The sequence below is a fragment of the Myotis myotis genome, unplaced genomic scaffold, assembly GCF_014108235.1.
Source record: "Myotis myotis isolate mMyoMyo1 unplaced genomic scaffold, mMyoMyo1.p scaffold_m19_p_2, whole genome shotgun sequence".
NCBI lineage: Eukaryota > Metazoa > Chordata > Mammalia > Chiroptera > Vespertilionidae > Myotis > Myotis myotis.
In genome coordinates this window covers 26,088,845-26,108,471 of record NW_023416324.1, presented here as the reverse complement: position 1 = coordinate 26,108,471, position 19,627 = coordinate 26,088,845, and the positions used below count along the sequence as shown (strand labels likewise).

Below are 19,627 nucleotides of genomic sequence, written 5' to 3'. Positions count from 1 at the left end.
CCATTCAGAGACTCAATTCTCCACTTCGTACGTTTTGAAGTGCTGCGCAGAAAGTGCATGTGCCATCTATCGGAACAAGTGGTAATCTGAAGGAGCAAGGTCTGGTGAATACAGTGGGTGGGTTAATACTTCCCAGGCAAGATCTTTTAACGCAGCGGTTCTCAACCTGTGGGTCACGACCCCTTTGGGGGTCGAATGACCCTTTCACAGGGGTCGCCTAAGACCATCGGAAAACACATATATAATTACATATTGTTTTTGCGATTAATCACTATGCTTTAATTATGTTCAATTTGTAACAATGAAAATACATCCTGCATATCAGATATTTACATTACGATTCATAACAGTAGCAAAATTACAGTTATGAAGTAGCAACGAAAATAATTTTATGGTTGGGGGGTCACCACAACAGGAGGAACTGTATTAAAGGGTCGCGGCATTAGGAAGGTTAAGAACCACTGTTTTAACGTGTCTTTAACTGGTTTTGAAGTGTATGATGGTGCATTATCATAAAGCACAATTACTTTGCCATGTCTTCTGGCACATTCTGGTCATTTCACGATGAAGGCATGGTTCAAATTGATTATTTGTTGTCGGTAGCTATCAATATTAATGGTTTCACCTGGTTTTAGAAGCTCATAATACACCATACCTTCCTGATCCCACCAAATGCAGAGCATTGTCTTCTTTCCAAAGCGATTTGGCCTGCAGTCAATGTTGATGGTTGACCTGGATCAACCCATGATTTTGTGCATTTGGGATTCTCAAAATAAATCCACTTTTCATTGCCAGTCACAATTTGATGCAAAAAAGACTTTCTTTTGTGCTTTTGAAGCAACATTTTACTGATGACTTTTCGGTTTTTCATTTGCCTTTCGTTCATTTGATGTGGCACCCATTTTCCTTCCTTTAAAATCTTTCCCATTGCTTGTAAATAATCGGAAATTGTTTGCTGAGCAATGTTTAATCTTTCTGCAAGTTGTTTTTGAGTTTGACACACATCTTCATCCAATAATGCTTGTAATTGTTGGTCTTCAAACTTTTTCAGTTGACCTGGATGTTCTTTGTCTTTCACATCGAAATCATCACTTTTAAAGAGTTTAAACCAGCATTCACAAGTATCTTGAGATGGAGCATGTTCACATAAGCTTCCCAAAGTATATGATAACTTTCTTTTTTTAAAAAATATACTTCCATTGATTTCAGAGAGGATGAGAGGGACAGAGAGACAGAAACATCAACGATGAGAGAGAATCATTGACTGCCTGCCTCCGGCACGTCCCCCACTGGGGATCAAACCCACAACCTGGGCACGCGCCCCCGACCAGAATTGAACCCGGGACCCTTCAGTCCTCAGGCCAACGCTCCATCCACTGAGCCAAACAAGCCAGGGCTATGATAACTTTCAGCAGCACTTTTCTTCAAAATAAAGTAATGAATTAAAACTTCCCGCAAATGCTCTTTTTTTGGCACGACATTCAACATTTTTAAGTGTAAAAATATCTGTGATGTTAACACCTTCAGCAAATTTGACATGAAGTTTTGAAGCTTGCTGTCAATACAACAAAATAGCATACATATCATATCGCATATATATCAACATATGTGTAACTACAGCTATTGAAAAAATCTGCATTATTAAGTGGTACACCTAGTATATCCTCTTGGATTTCTTCCTTTATCATTGTGCAGTGTTCTTCTTTGTCTCTTATGATAGCCTTTGTTTTAAATAATATTTAGTCAGATATAAGTATTGCTACCCCAGCTTTTTAAAAATTTCTACTTGCATGAGATCTTTTTCTAGCCCTTTATTTTTAGTCTGGGTGTATCTTTCGTTCAGAGGTGGATCTCTTGTAGACAGCATATATATGATTCTTTGTAATCAAAGAAAACACGATAATTTCAAGAGAAACATCATAAATAAGTGCTTTATTCAAAGTAATGTCCATCGCTAGGTACACATTTCCCCCATCTTTAGGTAATTTGTGGATGCCATCCCAATAGAACTTTTCTTGTTTTGAGGCAAACCATTCAGAGACTCAATTCTCCACTTCGTACGTTTTGAAGTGCTCACTTTTTTTTCTTAAATTTTAATTGATTTTTTTTTTAGAGAGGGAGAGAGAGAGAAACATCAGTGTGAGAAAGAGATACATTGGTTGCCTCCCACACATGCCCTGACTGGGGATAGAGCCTGCAACCCAGGCATGTGCCCTGACTGGGAATCAAACCATGAGTTTCTGATTCATAGTTCGACACTTAACCACTGAGCCACACCAGCCGGGTGAATATAATGTGCTTCGGCATCATTTTTTTCCTCTTTCTTATGCTTAGGATTCTTGGATAATCTTGGATATGTGGGTTTATAGTTTATCTGTTAAATTTAGAAAATTGTCAGCCCTTATTTCTTCAAGTATGTTTTCTGTATTTCCCACTCTTCTTTTTAAAGGATTATTGGGCTGCTTAAAGTTGTCTCACAGCTTATTGATGTTCTGTGTATTTTTTTTTGCAGCTATTTTTTTGTTAGTGTTAATTATATGTTACATATGTATGTTCTATGAATACCAGCTTTATTTGAGCACCTGGAAGACTCTTTATATTCTACCCTCTAACCAGTACCACACCTCGTCCTTGGAAAGCCAGTCATTGTAGGAAAGTCATGTCCAGGATTTCCTGGAGGCACTGGCTGGGTAGTTTTGGGAACCAACAAAAGGCATCTAGCTTTACATGTTAAGAATCAAACTGAGCATATGAGTTAATCCTTGAGATGACTCTATTTAACCAGTTAACTGCCATGATATTTTGAATTTAAATAAAAAAGTTCTGCCGCTTGCGTCTATGGACGCTTATGGCGTACAAATGGTTAAAAGAGTAGAGATTTTTTTAAAGGCCTTGATAATTTTGAGGAGCCCTTATCCTTATTAAGTCTTGGCTAACAAAACAACTACTCTAAATCACTTCTCTTGCACCATGGTGGCTTGTGCTAGCCAGGACATGGGACTAGATCATAGGACAAAGGCCTATATTCATAGCATGGAAAACCAGAATTGGTACTAGGTTGAGAGCAGATCTGCTTCAAAGGTTTTGCTCTGAGGATCCCAGTCAAGGGGATGTGTGAAAGCTGAAAGTGCCTCTTCCAAATTAGTTCTCCCTAAAAGAGCACCTTTATATAATTGATACAGAGTTGGTGCATAGGATTGTTGGGCATTGTTTGAGAGGCTGGCTTTTCCTGGATCAGTATCAGACCCTGTTGGATGGAGATAATGGGAAACAATTGGGCAGCTTTGTGGCACCTGGGAACATCCATACTCTATGCAGGAAACAAACTGTTGCAGAAAAAGCCAAGGCACGCTGGACGACCAGGCCCTCGGGTAGCTGCAGCGTCTCATAGCCGATGTTGGTTCACAGAGGTGAACATAGCAGTGAGGAGGCGGACAGGGATTGGCTGAGTGGCGAGCACATCATGGAGTATGATGCTTACTTTGACATGGCCTTTTAGATAGAAACACATTGATGGCTTCTGCCAGCTAGGGACTCCTAATAACCAGCCCCCAGCTGGAAGTTAGACCTGAGGAGTATGGCAGGCTTAAGTTCGAGAACTGTTGTCACTAAGGCAAAGATAAGCACACAGTTTTGTTCAAAGCTTCTGAGCTGTAAGTTAGCAAGTGACAGGGGACATGTGAAAACTAATAAAGAGATGGGGCTAATTCAGGGGTGGGCAAACTTTTTGACTCGAGGGCCACAATGGGTTCTTAAACTGGACCGGAGGGCCGGAACAAAAGCATGGATGGAGTGTTTGTGTGAACTAATATAAATTCAAAGTAAACATCATTACATAAAATGGTACGGTCTTTTTTTTTTTTAGTTTTATTCATTTCAAACGGGCCGGATCCGGCCCGCGGGCCGTAGTTTGCCCACGACTGGGCTAATTCCTACACCATGAGGAGGTTGGACATGTTTTATAGACTTGGGGGCCTTGTGTATGGAATATTTTATTTTTTTTAAAATATATTTTATTGATTTTTCACAGAGAGGAAAGGAGAGGGATAGAGAGTTAGAAATATCGATGAGAGAGAAACATCGATCAGCTGCCTCCTGCACACCTCCTACTGGGGATGTGCCCGCAACCAACATACATGCCCTTGGCTGGAATCGAACCTGGGACCTTTCAGTCCGCAGGCCGATGCTCTATCCTCTGAGCCAAACCGGTTAGGGCTGTATGGACTATTTTAAAGAACACTGCCTGAGAACTTCTGTTCTTAAGCACACACATCTCTTAAGCACACTTATTTCTGGGTTAGCCTCTTAGATGCAGTATGCAGGGATATAAGTGCAAGAGACTTTGGGACCAAGAGTCTGTTGCCCTTTGAGAACTATTTGAACATTTGGCCATTCCATCTGTATTGAATGAATTCTTCAAGCCTTTGGAAAGTTGAGTTAATTCACCTAGGCATATTGGAACCTGAGGTGTTTCTAGGAGGGCAGGAAATTGACAAGTTGCTGCTGGATCTTGAATGAATGTCTGGGAGACAGATGTTTAAAGGCAACTTGGGAACAAGAGAGAAACCTCTGGGCTGCCACACTTTTACAAAGAGAGAATCATTAAACTGATGGTGGGTCTGAAAAAATAACCATATGTGCTAATTGCCAACGTGAGGAGAAGATATCTTCCTTAAAGGTTTTCTCAGCCCTCCTCAGAAGTAAACTTCACAGATTATTTCTTTTCCTTCCCCATCTATAGGTAACAGTCCTTTGGACAGTCCCCGGAATTTCTCTCCAAATGCACCTGCTCACTTTTCCTTTGTTTCTGCCCGTAGGTAAGTTGATAGAAAACCTCCTGTGTGTTTAGCATGTGTGGAACTTGCACGAATGTCGGTTAACGTCAGCTTCTTCCTTCCAAGTGTGTTACCTTTGGCTACCAACCACCAAAATTCTTTCCTTGCTTTTCTCACCCAGGTCCATGTTTTGTTTTCTATATGCTCTAGGTATTTGCATTTGAATGTTTGAATTGGCAAGTAGATATTGGGGATGAATTTATTTTTATAATTCTAAGCACAAGTCCTTGATTTCCTGAAGTTGTGTTCCAAAACATTATACTCTCAATTGAGAGCTACTCCTACCATGACCAATGAGAAAGAAAATGGGCTGTTTTTCCAGGAGGACCCAGATGTATATTTTTACTCCTGTAACTCAGCCAGTTCCAGTCTCTTTTTCCTTGGGGATGACTACCAGGTCTTCACATTAATTTAGAAAGATTTGGTGCATTGCAGAGCCATCCTTATATTCCTCCTCACATTTTAAGTCTCTGAAAGTGATATAAATTTATCTCTGGCATATGATAGCAATCCTGACAGCTCAGCCAATTGCCAGAGTACCACCTGGCCTCTGGAGAAATACAAAGCTGACTGAATGAGTTCGCCCCCACCACATACCAAGGCTCCATGTATAAATAATTTACTTTTCAGAACATTTTCTTTTTTTAAAAAAAATATATATATTGATTGATTTCAGAGAGGAAGGAAGAGAGAGAGAGAGAGAAATATCAGTGATGAGAATCACTGATTGGCTGCCTCCTGCGCATCCCCTACTGGGGATTGAGCCCGAAACCTGGGTATAGGTGGATACTCAACCACTGAGCCACATTGGCTGGGCCAGAACATTTTCTAAAATTATTTCTTGGCAAAATTCATGTTCTTTGATTTTATTTTTTATTTTAAAAATATTCTTGGTTAGAATCAGTCTCTGGCATTAAGACCTCCAGAAAATCATGGCTCCAGATTTGGAAAAATAACCATGTGTGCTAAATAGATTTAATGAATAGAGAATGATAATATACAGCTTGACTCAAAATTTTATACTTAGACTACTTTTTAAAGAGATAATAAAAAAAGAGCAGATTACTTGAAATAGTATTAACTCAGTATTCAAATGACAACCCAAAAGCAATCCATTCCCTCCCTCTTTAGGATTCTGTATACCTGAAAGGACATAGAAGGTTGGGAGAAGTTTGATGGCTGATAAGGGTGTCCCTTCTGACCCTGTTGCCTTATTCTGAACAAATAATATCTGAGTTTTTCTCAAGGACTCATCTCTCCTACCCTGTGTCACTTCTAATTAGTTAACCAAGGATCCAGGTAGGAACACTAAACAGTATAGGAATATGTTGTATTGGTGCATTTGCTTTTCCAGCCCAGATGAAAAGTCTTACTTATCCCAACCTTCCTGCCTTGACTGTGTGTGAACTGTAGCCTCAGATTAGGTATGAGCTGGGACAACAAGGCCTGTGACTGATCTCTATACATGGCATTGAGTCATTTCCCATTGATTCAGTAAATATTTACTGAGCACCTAGTATGCCCAGGTACTATGTTAGGTACTTAGTTATATAGTGGTAGCAAAATAGACATAATCCCTACTTTCTTGAAACTTAGTAGACTTTGTAGAGTCTGTGTAGTTGTTCTTCCCTTCATAAGGAATGCTGTTTCCTCAGATCTTCACCTAATTAACTCATTTTTGTCTTTCATTTTTCATCTTAAATGTCAGCAGAGGCCATTCCTAACCATAAAATATGAAGGAGCCCCAATCGTCAGTCATTCTCCACCAAATCATCCATTTTCAAGCTAATACTTTCTAATACCTGATATTTTCTTATTTGATTGTTTCTATTTCCCCTCAGTCAGAATCAAAGTACCTTTAATGGTGATACCTTAATATGTTGAAAACTGTGTCTCCTGGTATATAATGAGCACTCACTCAGTGCTTATTGATTGAGTGAGTGGTAAATAACAAACAAGCTGACAAATACATAGTTAAAGATTGTGACAAGTACCATGAAGTTAAAGAATATGATGCTGCATGAAAGTATAGGAAGGAATGGGGCTGGAGAATCTATATGGGGTGGCCATGTAATGCCTCTCTGGAGGATTGACTTTTAAGCTAAGACCTGAAGGGTAAGAAAGAGCCAGCCATGTGGGAATGATGACGCAGGTGTGTAGACCATTCCAGGCAGGTAGATAGCATGTTCCATTGGTGCCCTTGTATCAGTTTCATTCCCTGGGCTTTGAGTGATGGTATTACAATACACTGAGATTTAAACAGGTCTGTGCTGGGTGGCATGAAGTTTGAGTCATATGCATGGAACATGGAACCCTGGGCTATCCCCTTATAGAACATAGTATTGGTGGGAGTGGAGAGGAGGATTTCAACCCTGCCAAAGTACTTACGAATTATGTTTCCCAAAGTACTGAGGTCAGGCTTGAGTTTTATAGGATCACATTAGTTTGGAATATCACATACACAAAAACAGATTTACTAGTAATGACATGGTAAGGATAGACCTGTCAGTCCTACAATTTTACTTCAAACTACACAAGTTTCTAAAAAGAAGTTTGGCCTTTGCCAAGTTCAACCAAATCCCAGGAGCCTAACAGATCAGTCTTTCTGGTTTCCTTTGATTCTCACTATAACGTATGTCTTTTCACTACAGTCATGGCCACAGAGCAGACAGGTAATAGCGGACGTGATGGGGCAAGGGGCTGGGAAACTGCTTTGCATGGCCAGACAAAATGGTTTTGTGCTTGGTGAGAACTGGTGTGATGAGTCTTCTCTGGGTAGAAATATTTGGCCTTTCATAACTAGCAGAGGGGGCCCTAAGAGAACCCCTTCTACCTGCTGGAACCAAGGCTCAGAGGTCATATGCTTGGAGGCAGAAATTACTAAATAGTTTAAAACTTCTGAGCCTGGAGACAAGTCACCCTCATTCCCACAACTTTCCTCAGTCATTCAGTGAAATGACCAGGCAGAGGAAATGAAGACATCCTTTAGTGACATTTCTTTCTGACTCTGGTGGTCCCTTCTCTTCAGTTTATAGAAAAATGGTTGCCATGCAATTGGTTTCTATTTCTAACTAAAGGAGGAAAAGTCACCTGTGAAAAAGTATATTTGACAAGGGTTTGGGAAATCCCTCCCTAAGTTAGACTAGTCCCATCTTTGCTGAGCTCAGTTTTCCTGGAATTGACTTGCTTTCTTATGGAGAGCTTCCAGGACCCAACAAAGAGGTCAGAAAGAACATCATATTTGAGCAGCCTCCTGCCTCAGAGACTAGGTTCCAGCAGGGCTTGCTGTCTGGGTGGCATGAAGTTTGAGTCATGTGCATGTGGCATGGAACCCTGGGCTGTTCCCTTAAAGAACATAATAGAAAAGGCTGCTAGGTATTGGTGGGGATGGGGAGGAGGGCTGCAAAAGAAGCCCTAGCAATATTGATTCCTTTTTTCTTCCTCTCCCTCCCCACCTCTCCCGTAACTGTGAGGCCTGGAACAAATTACCCAGATATCTGGGTCTTAGTGTTTTCTTTGAAGATTGAGGTTATTGAACTTAACTTCTAACGGCCCTCCATTGCTAATGTCCTAACGTTCTGTGGATAGTAGCAAAGAAGTTTTTCTTCCACTTCAACCAGAGCAGACTATACACTCCAAGCTCCATAAGAAAGAACACTTGTGTTATAGCACATCCACAGTCCAGGAAAGAATCATTTTTTCTTGTTATAGAAGCTGTAGGCCAGATACCTGCTTGACATTTCTTTCTTTTCTTTTTTTTTTTTTTTTTTAACAGCAAAACACATAACTGGTTCTCTATGATGAGAGCGTACGGGTGCATCCTCCCCAGAGCAGCAGGAAGCCTGCCCCCAAAACCACATGTATAGCCAAGGCTATGCCACCTCACTCCTGATTCATAAGTTACTGTCACTCTTTGGCAAACATTCTCAAAGACTGGTTTTGTGAGTCTCACTGATCCTAGGTAGCCTTTGACACTTAGCCATTGATTGATTCATACTGATACCCAGCTAGTAGTCCACTTCTTTTTGGTTGTCAACCCAATGGCCTGGGGAAGACCAAAGAGGCCTTCACATGGAGCCTTCAAAAGAGAAAATAACTGCATTTCAGTGGCATTTCTCTCCTTGTGATGATGCCTTTAGCTGGTGTCCTGTCATTGCTTCTCTAAAAGTGAGTAAGTTGAGAGTTTAAGGATTTTTATTCCAAAATGACAGTATTGCATAACAGATGTTCTCATCTGTTATCAGATTAATCAAAGACATTAACTCTTTTTAGTAGAGATGTCCGTCTTTGCAGCGGAAAACACACAATAGGCCCTCGTAAGAGAGAGACATGAAAGCATATCTGGACTAAGCAGTGCTGTTTTGAGACAAGGGAAGTGGACCAACTGCCAAAGACAATGCTGATGGAAAGACAGTCAAGTCCTAGGCTCAGCGTAGGGTCCTGTAGAAACTGCCTAATAGTATTTTCTTACATAGGACTGATGGACGGCGCTGGTCTTTGGCCTCTTTACCTTCTTCAGGCTATGGAACCAACACTCCTAGTTCTACTGTCTCAGTAAGTAGCCAAATTTGTGGCCGTACCTCCTTCACCCTTAGGTAATACTTCCCTACTGGTTATGGCTGTCTGTCCCTACAGCGTTGCAAAGCAGTTCTCAACTTTTCCTCCAAAGCCAAACACAAAGAAGCTGCTCAGGGATGAGGTTGAGTGGGGCAGCGGGCCACTGGCCCTTTATAGCCATAGCCAGATCCACTTAAAAATAAAAATACATTTGGAAAGAATTAGCCAGCATGCTCTCTGGGCATCAGTTATTCCTGGTGGAATCAGAGAAGGGCTCCATCTGTAGAATGCTTAGGGTAGCAGCTCCCTCTCTCAGTGGTCTATTGTCATTGGCAGTGGGCTCTTGTTTGCAGTCTCAGTCATTGGGCAATGTTTAGAATTCTTTTTTATTTTTATTTTTTTTAGAGAAAGGGAGGGAGGGAGGGAGAGAGAGAGGAGAGAGAAACATTGATTGGCTGGTTGCCTCCCAAATGTGCCCTGATGGGAATCAAACCTGCCACCTTTTGGTGTACAGGACAATGCTCCAGCCACACTGACCAGGGCCAGTGTTTAGAATTCTTACTTGTTTTCAGGTCAAGTCTAATCTTTTAGAAATCTAAAAGTAACCTAGACCTAAAAGTCATTTTCTCCCCTGATGGATTTTTTTTGCCTACTGGTATCCCTAAAGCAGTGATGGTGAACCTATGACACGTGTGTCAGAGGTGACACGCGAACTCATTTTTTTGGTTGATTTTTCTTTGTTAAGTGGCATTTAAATATATAAAATAAATTTCAAAAATATAAGTCTTTGTTTTACTATGGTTGCAAATATCAAAAAATTTCTATATGTGACACGGCACCAGAGTTAAGTTAGGTTTTTTCAAAATGCTGACACGCCGAGCTCAAAAGGTTCGCCATCACTGCCCTAGAGTCTGGGCACAGCCTTCACAGCCTCAGCAAAGCCAGTTGTCCTCTGGATAACATTGCTGAACCATTCCAAGGGCTCTCCCAAGGTTGTGGGAAGAAAACTTAAGGGGATATCATTTTTAGCCTGGACATACAAATTTCCTAAGCCAGAAAGACATGATTTATTATTTTACTTGCCATTCCAACTAGCCAAAAGCTTCATTGAGGGCAAAGGTTCCATGCAGAATAATCTGCTTCTTAAAAAAAAAGTTTCTTTCTGCTTTTCTAATTTTATTTTTTATTGTTGACAGTATTACAGATGTCCCCCAATTTCTCCCCACTTAGCCCCTCTCCTCCCAGCCCCTGCCCCACCCCATGCCTTCACCACACTATTGTCTTTGTCCACTGGTGAGGCATATATGTAATAAGTTCTTTGGTTCTCTTCCCGTCTACCTAAGATATTTTTAAAATTGATTTTTAGAGAGAGAAGAAGGGAGAGACAGAGAGACAGAGAGAGAAACATCAATTTATGTCCAACCAGCAGCCTTTTGGTGCAATCAACAAGCCACACTGGCCAGGACAGAAGAATCTGCTTTTTCCACCTAAAGAGGCCCTCTAGGTAGTTACAGTGCATGTCACATGATCATCTAGGTTCAAATCTGCAAGGCTTGGGAAGCACCCTAATGTCTTAGCTTTCTCAGGACTGAGAGCCTGAAGGGGTCGAGATGATTGGGATCATGAACAGTGGAGGCTGAAGGGAGCAATGGAAAGAAGGCTTACTTTGGATTGACTTTGGGTTTACATTGACTGGGAAGTCCTGACCTTTTTCAGTTCTTCTTCGTTCCTGGACTGCCCTTGGACATGTCTTTAATGCTATTTCTTAATCTTCCCCTCTAGTCATCATGCTCCTCGCAGGAAAAGCTGCACCAGTTGCCTTTCCAGCCTACAGCCGATGAGCTTCACTTTTTGACGAAGCATTTCAGCACAGAGAGTGTGCCAGATGAGGAGGGAAGGCAGTCCCCAGCCATGCGGCCCCGTTCTCGCAGCCTCAGGTGAGGGGTGCTCTACTCACTGAGTCCCAGAACCTGTGGAGCTCAGCTAGTTTGCCCAGCATAAGGAGCCAGCAACCTTATTCTATGAAGGGCAAGAGAGTAAATCATTTAGGCTTTGCAGGCCATACACTCTGTATGGCAGCTATTTAAATCTGCTTTCGTCGTATGAACATATCCTCGGACATTATGTAAACTTCGTTTACAGAAACAGGCAGTGGGCCAGAATTGGTCTTTGGACCATAGTCTGTCAACCCCTGGTTTAGCACATCCACAGACCAACGTGAAGTGAAGCTCAAGCTTTTTTGGCTTTGGCTACAGCTCAGTTCGCCACCCCAGGAGGTACCTGATGATGCTTCCAAGTGGTCCACCTGTTACTCCCTTTAAAAGTAGCAGTAGAAATATACTTTAGAGTCCATTCAGTAAAAGGAGAGTGATGTCCATTCTGATGGTAACCTGGATGTAGATCCCAGAGATCATAGTTTATGAGCTAAGCCAGCTGAGAAAACACTGTGCTGAAGACACTGTGGCTGACTCAGGGATGAAGCCAATTTCAGAAGCAGAGTTAAATGTTCTTCTGACTCTTATCTCATTTCCCTGGATGACCTAAGCTCATCAAACTAAACCTTAACAGCTGACTTCTCTGTGAATTCCTTAGATTAATTGGCTCTTCTCAAAATTTCAGGTTAAGGAAAATGTGTAAATTAAAATGAACATGGCTTTTTAAAAATTTCTATTAAATTTATTGCGGTGACAGTTAATGAAATTATGTAGGTTTTAAGTGTGCAGTTCTATAATACATCATCTGTATATTGTATTGTGTGAAAATAAACATGACTTTAATGACTGAGCTCAGCTTCCCAAGGTCTCTGGGAAATAACAGATCGGCTAACGTGTTCAGGGTGGGGCCCAGAGGAGCAGTGCCTCCCAGGAAGAGTCCGAGCAGGTAATAGTGGCACTTGAGCATTAGTGAGTGAGCTGAGCCAGACCACAGACTGGTTCAAGTTCAGGGATTGATGCGGTTGGCTAGGACTGTAATGCAAAAGATCAAAAATACAAATTAGTGAATGTGGCGTGTGGATCCCAGTGCCTTTCTTTGTCTCACACAGAGAAACACCAGAAACTTGGTGCTCTCCACAATCCACACAGAGTAAAGGGTACCTTTTAGGCCATTTGAGATTGAGAGGACTGTAGCGTCTCAGGGAAATAACCTGCTGTGTTACTCTTAACCATTTGTATGCCATAAGCGTCCATAGATGCAAGCAGCGGACCTTTTTAAATTAAATTCAAAATATTGTGGTAGTAACTGCTTAAAATACTTGGTAATGTGCACCAATACAGCAGGCAGACCATGGCCCACTTCAGGGAAAAAAGGCATAAAGGAACAATGTTAAACCTAGCGCAGCTTGGATCACATGCCAGGGGCACCAAACTGGGCACTACCCAAATATCCATTCAATTGTGTGCCTCTACCTTTGAAATCCTTTAAGGGGATGTAACCACACATGGGCCGAAGGGGAAGATTTAGGTGACCCAGGCCTGTAATTCGCTGTAGACTGGATTGGCCTCATTCATCCCCCAGGTCAGAGCCATTGTTAGCCCTATTGGCTGCGGCTTGTTTGGAAGAAGATATAGGTATACGCTGTCTTCCTCTGGTTGTTTTGGTGGTGGTGTGATTTTATTTGATTCCTAGAACATGCTGGGTATACCTGATTTCACTGGCTAAAGTGAAGAAGACCCAGAGAGTCCTGTTCTGGGGGAGGTCACCCTAGGAAAGCCACCAGTAGACTCAGGATTGGTCTCCTCCTTTGCAGGGCTTTTCAGGCCCTGGCAGAGGTCTTGTAAAAGCCAGTCTTCTTACAGGAAGGTAGTCTAGCTCCAGATGGTATCATTTTTAGCTGAACAAGGTGTACTAGCAACTTCAGGATTAAGGAAGGCCCTGGAACTCGGCAATCATTAAGGTGGGGGTGTGTGAGTATTGGGGATAGTGGGAGGGCAGGGTTCTGGGATGACCATCTTTTTTCTCAAAAGTTCTATGACACTAAAGTAACACAATTGTTTCTTTCTTATTTAGTCCTGGACGGTCCCCAGTTTCCTTTGACAGTGAAATAATAATGATGAATCATGTATACAAAGAAAGATTCCCCAAGGTAAGGATCCATTTTAAAGGAGACTGGTGATGCCTCTGAGGATGGCTAACTACAGCCATCCCCAGTGGAAAGATGATGGTGAGGGATGGAGTGCTGTCTCCAGAGGTATCGAGAAGAGCAGAAAGGCACCAGGAGGAGTAGGATACCAGACTGCTCGGGAAGAGGAAGGCGCAGAGGACTATGAGCTTAGGAAACACCTTTGTTCATGCAGATTTCATGAGCAGCCCCTCATTGCCGGGCACCAGAGAATGCACAGACAGGTGTGCTGGTTGGGGGAAGTTGGCCAGAGGGAGCAGGAATGTGGGAGATCTCAGAGTTGCTTACTCAGATTTGCACTTGTATTTTCAAGTAGGAAAATGCTAACGGAGGAAAGTTGGTTATTATCCTGAGATAGTTGAGAACTGGTCTTCACAACTCTGCATTGGCCATAAACCTCCCTGTATGTGGAACTAGGACCTTGCTTCCCATTTGCATTTCTTTTTGAACACCACATGCCTATATACTCTGACCTGGCCTTCTAATGAGGGGCCCTCTTCTAATGAGACCAGGGCACTGACGTAGGCTCCTGGGCCATGACGGTGGGGAGCGGGTGTCCTCAGCCTCCTTCATCCTCTTTTTAGACCTTCCTGGGTCTACCTGTTTGTCTGTATCTAGGGTCTGCAGCAGGGGTCCTCAAACTTTTTAAACAGGGGGCCAGTTCACTGTCCCTCAGACCGTTGGAGGGCCGAACTATAGTTTAAAAAAAAAACTATGAACAAATTCCTATGCACACTGCACATATCTTATTTTGGAGTAAAAAAACAAAACAGGAACAAATACAATATTTGTATTTGCATGTGGCCCGCGGGCCGTAGTTTGAGGACCCTGGTCTGCAGTTTGTGGTTTCCCGCTCCTCTAGAAAGTGTCCTTTTCTAGACTCGGGTACAACCTCCTGGACACACATGGTGGCCTAGGGAAAGGCGTGAAGCTCCTGTGCTTTCCCTCTTGACGTACACGGGGAGCACTCATAGGGAGTTTAGGAAAATTAATGAACATTCTTTCCCACCTGTGCCCAGGACATATTGAGCACTCAGTAAGTGTTAGCTATTGCTTCTCTGCTGCTCTGTGCCCTGTAGTCCATGTTGTCTAGCTCTGGAGAATAAGAGCAAAGAAGAGGGGCAAAATGAGCAGGTAGGAAATCGTTTTGCGATGCTTGGTCTTTTCTAAAGAAGTTTGGGAGTGTGTAGTGTTAGAAATGCCTCTCATGTCTCCTCCTCATATACTCGGTGTTGTGTTGTCATTCTAGCGTTGCATGTTTGTGTTTCATGTGCATGTCTCCGAGTCAGTCATGTAAGGTGAACTGTTTTGTTAGAGAAAATGTGTTAAAATTCCTTCCCATTTTTTCTCCCCTCCTCCCTCCCCTCCCTCCCCACTTCTTTTACTTTCTCTCCACACACATAATACATATATATATATATATACACACACACACACACATATATATACATATATGTGTATATATACTTATATATGTGTTTACACACACACACCCCTAAACACACACTGGAAATCAGAAATCGCCATCTGGTGGCAAAGGAACAAAGGCCAAGTCCTAGATAGGCAGCTAGAAACTTGTTAACTGATGTGTATTTGTCATTTTGACATGACTGTTCAAGGTCCCCAAGAGGCTTCTGAGCCAGAATCCCATTCTGTTCTGCTAGGAATCTGTCTGTGAGCAGGCTCACTCTTCAGTAAATTCTCTGAACATCTGCTTGGCTCAGCTGGGTCCTAAGATCAAGTGATAAATCAAACTTTCTCTGACTTGAAGGAGTTCCCAATTCAGAAGAAGGTTTAGAAACCATCAAAGTCCAATCACTAAATTTATATAGTTGAGAGGTCCTATGGAAGCACAAAGGAAAGGAAACCTTAGTTTGCCTGAAGGAATAAAAAACTTCCCAGAGGAGAGATGATGCTTGCAATGAGATTAGAAGGAGTAATAGCAGTTTGCCAGGCAGGGTGAAACAGCTACACACAGGGAACAGTATAAATAAAGGAGGCATGAAACAGCAAAATAAAGGAGGAGGACAGTAAGCAATGCAGTGTCCTTAGAACAAAAGAGCATGCCCACCAAGGAATGGGGGGAGGTGGACAAAGTCAGGTGAGAGAAGAACTTGATCATAATGTTTTGACTTGTCTTGAAGGTGATGTTCTCATGTCTCCAGTCATCAGGTGCCCCAAATACAACATCAGGAAACCAGAACCACATAGACTATTATCGGGTCCTTCAGGCTTACCTCCAGCTGAGCTAGAATTAGAAGGGAAGTGTCACTTTTCCTATTTTTATTCCCAGGCCACTGCACAGATGGAAGAGCGCCTAGCAGAGTTCATTTCCTCCAACACTCCAGACAGCGTGTTGCCCTTGGCAGATGGAGCCTTGAGCTTTATTCATCACCAAGTGATTGAGATGGCCCGAGACTGCCTGGATAAATCTCGGAGTGGCCTCATTACATCACAGTACTTCTACGAACTTCAAGAGAATTTAGAGAAACTTCTGCAAGATGTGAGTGTCCTTGTGCTGGAACTCTGGTGAATCGTCCATGTGGTAGTGGATTAGGTGTCCCAAGCTAAGGTTAAAGCCTTAGATCTCAGTCTTCTCAGCCTGCTTGCCACCTCCTTGCAAGTGGCAGGCCCCACCTCCAGGTGTGGTGCTGATGGACTTAGGTTCCTCCTCGGTGCCCTGCATTACTGAGGAAGCCTTTTGGTATCAGAAGATCTCAGTGTCCTTTCTTTTTCTAATTCCCATTACTCTGCCCGAGACTCCAACATTGGTAGTATTCATAAGTATCTGACTAGGAGATTTTGTAACTCAAAGCCAAAAAGCAGCCCAGATGGCTATAGGCAGCTCTCTTCTAGCAGAAATACTGGTGTAAGTAGAGCCTTCAGACTGTTTCTCCTTAGCCAAGGGAAAGCAGGCCCATGGCTCGCACTGTGGGTGTGTCTATTTGCTGACATTCTACTTGCCTGGTGAAAAGTTCTTTAGTGGAGACTTAAGTGTTTAGAGACCTGATCTTCTCTAGTGTGAAGTCGGGAGGTGGGGCAGCGGGGGGCACCTAAAGTAATCCAGAGGTGGTCAAGACCAGAGGAGACACTGAGTTCTTAACCACTGCTCCATGTTTGCTTTCCTATCGCCTTTCAATAAGGTGGGCAGGTGCCTTCCCACCCAGTTCACAGTTGCCCCATATTACACCATTCGTACAGTTTCAGCGAGAGGAGATGTGCCTGTGTCCTCCGGGCTCTTCATGTCAGTAGAGTATTTCCCAGTCTAGACCCATGACCTTGATCTGGTGTAGTACCAACTGAGCTAAGAACCCAGGAATAAAGATCAAACAGGACTTCAGTGTATTAGTCTAGAAATTAGGAGCAGGGAATTTTTTTTTAAATGTAGGAAACAGTTGAATCTAGAGAAAGGATGACTAAAGATGATCATGATTATTGCTGTGAAATATTGGAAGATTTCTCACATATAAGAGGTAGCACATTATTCTGTGTCCCCTAAAGACGTACTTGCCCAGCCCTAGCCGGTTTGGTTCAGTGGATAGAGTGTCGGCCTACAGACTGAAGGGTCCCAGGTTTGATTCTGGCCAAGGGCACATGCCTAGGTTGCGGGCTCGATCCCCAGTAGGGGGCGTGCAGGAGGCAGCTGATCTATGATTCTCTCTCATCATTGATGTTTCTATCTCTCCTTCTCCCTTCCTCTCTAAAATTAATAAAAATATTTTTTAAAAAAAAGACGTACTAGCCCAGTGAGCGAGAGTTATAGTGAGAAAGGTTCTGATTTAATAGATGAGGAAGTACTTCCTTCTACAAAAATATTTTTTCCTGATTTCAAAAGAATACTTAAATTTAAGATTGTATAAATATGACCTTAGAAAACTATTGGCAGCTATTTGTTTATGTTCAAGAATAACTTCCTAACAGTCCTCCAGTAGTAGATAGGAATCAGGGATTTGAGGCATCAGGTAAAGGATCAACTTAGCGTGACTTCCAAGGTTGCTTGTACATCTATGGTTGATCTGACATGCTACAGTCAGAGCCCTGCCCAAAACCTTCCAGCATTTTCTCAGACTCATTGACCCGGGGCATCAGTTTTATGTGCAGTAGAAAGAGCCCTAAAACTAGAGCTAGTGCATCATCTGTTCCCTAATGTGCTGGACCCCGAGAATGCAGAAAAAGTTTTGTGCAGGTTCTAGAAGGAATTTGCTGGTGACTGGGGTTATAGACCCATCAACACGTACTTACAGTAAAAATAACAGCTATAATTTATTGAACGTACTGTGTGCCAGCCGCTACATTGAGTGCTCCATGGAATTATCTCACTTGTGTTTATGGTAGTAAGTGTGATTGGTGAACACTAAATAAAGGTCAGTTCTGAGCACAGAGGAGGTTGTAGTGATGCTACATGGAGAATTCAGAAAGAGTTGAATCTTGATGATTAAGTAGGAGTTCATTATAAACAACCTCTCAGAGGTGTAAAGGAACTTAGTACATTCCAGGAACTGCAGATAAAGTAGTCTGGCATGACTAAAGTGAAGGGTACCTGCAGGGCAGAGTTGTGGAAGAATTTGAAGAGTTATACCTGGGGTAGCGAGGCAGCAGCCTTGTGAGGAGCTTAGAGTTTAACATAAAGGCAATGGGGAATCACTGGTTTTAAATTGAAAAATGACATGATAAGATTTAGATTTAAAATAATAAAAATTACTGTCATTTATAGAACACTTAATCCATGCTGGACACTACATTATCTCCATTATTCAACTTAATCTTCACAACAGTACTGCAAGGAGAGGACTATTATTATTCTCTAAATCTACAGATGAGGAAACTAAAGCTTTAAAGGGTTAAGTAGCAGAGCTAGACCACAAACCCAAGTTTGTAATATTCCAGAGCTTAAGGTCATAGATTTTCATACACTTAGTTAACAAACATTGACTAAAACCTGCTATGTAAGAAGCACTATGCTAGGCTTAGCATTTGAGGGAAGAAAAAAAGACAGCCTTTCTATTCATAAGACCCTACAGTATAGCTGTAGAGCAAGCATGTCAAACTCGAGGCCTGCAGGCCGCATGTGGCCCACAACAAATATTTTTGCAGCCCAGCCAATATAACGGTATGTAAGAAAAGTTTTTAAAATTTTTTCATAACTTAATTTTTACAATATCCTGTTATACATAATCCTATATAATAAAAGGTTAATATGCAAATTGACCCTAACAGCAGAACGACTGGGAATGACTGGTCACTATGACACACACTGACCACCAGGGGGCAGATGCTCAATGCAGGAGCTGCCCCCTGGTGGTTAGTGTGCTCCCACAAAGGGAGCTTTGCTCAGCCACAAGCCAGGCTGACGGCTGCCAGCACAGCGGTGGTGGCAGGAGCCTCTCCTGCCTCCTCAGCAAAGCTAAGGATGTCCGACTGCAGCTTAGGCCTGCTCCCCGCTGGCAAGTGGACATTCCCCGAGGGCTCCCGGGCTGCCAGAGGGATGTCTGCCAGCTTAGGCCCATCCCCCAGGGAGCGGGCCTAAGCCAGCAGGTGGACATCCCTCGAGGGGTCCCAGACTGTGAGAGGGCACAGGCCTGGCTGACGGACCCCCCTGAGTGCACAAATTTTAGTGCTCTGGGTCTCTAGTTACTAATAACGAACTACAATGTTCACTCATGACTGAGTACTATAATTGTGTTGCAGTCGTTTCCCTTATGCGCAGGCGCAACATTTCTATCCACGAATACTAGCAGCGGATATTTTAGCAGCCAATCGCCACATCATTAGTCTTGTATTAACTTGTTTGATGTGCGCAACAAGAAATATTTCACTTTTGGAGAACAAGAAAAATTTGTGTATTTGCGTTACACTTATTAATTTGTGTAGTTATTCAGTGTCTGGTAAATTAATGTTCAAGAAAAAATATTTTTATTAAAATGTTCTATTTTATGTTAACGATTACTCATTTATTTCAGCCCTTTTTATTCAGCATGTCTCTATCAAATTGAACCTACATTTCTATGAAAATTGAAGCTTTTGTTTTTTTGTGGCCCACATAAACTTAAACCTTGTTTATTTGGCCCGTGTTAGCCTTTGAATTTGACATGCTTGCTGTAGAGACACAACTAAT

At 42.3% G+C, this 19,627-nt stretch overlaps 1 protein-coding gene across 7 annotated transcripts in view; it reads left to right on the top strand.

Annotated features, from left to right (window-relative positions):
- Positions 1–19,627, top strand: part of MAST2 (microtubule associated serine/threonine kinase 2) — a 160,836-nt gene that overhangs the window by 122,333 nt on the left and 18,876 nt on the right. For 5 of the 7 annotated variants that reach the window (XM_036347546.1, XM_036347543.1, XM_036347545.1 and 2 more), the window contains 6 exons: positions 4,742–4,817; positions 7,487–7,507; positions 9,311–9,389; positions 11,175–11,329; positions 13,401–13,476; positions 15,806–16,015. In XM_036347546.1, coding sequence (XP_036203439.1) covers positions 4,742–4,817; positions 7,487–7,507; positions 9,311–9,389; positions 11,175–11,329; positions 13,401–13,476; positions 15,806–16,015 — 617 coding nt within the window. The remainder of the gene's footprint in view (positions 1–4,741; positions 4,818–7,486; positions 7,508–9,310; positions 9,390–11,174; positions 11,330–13,400; positions 13,477–15,805; positions 16,016–19,627) is intronic. The other 2 variants (XM_036347548.1, XM_036347544.1) reach the window with 1 other exon arrangement.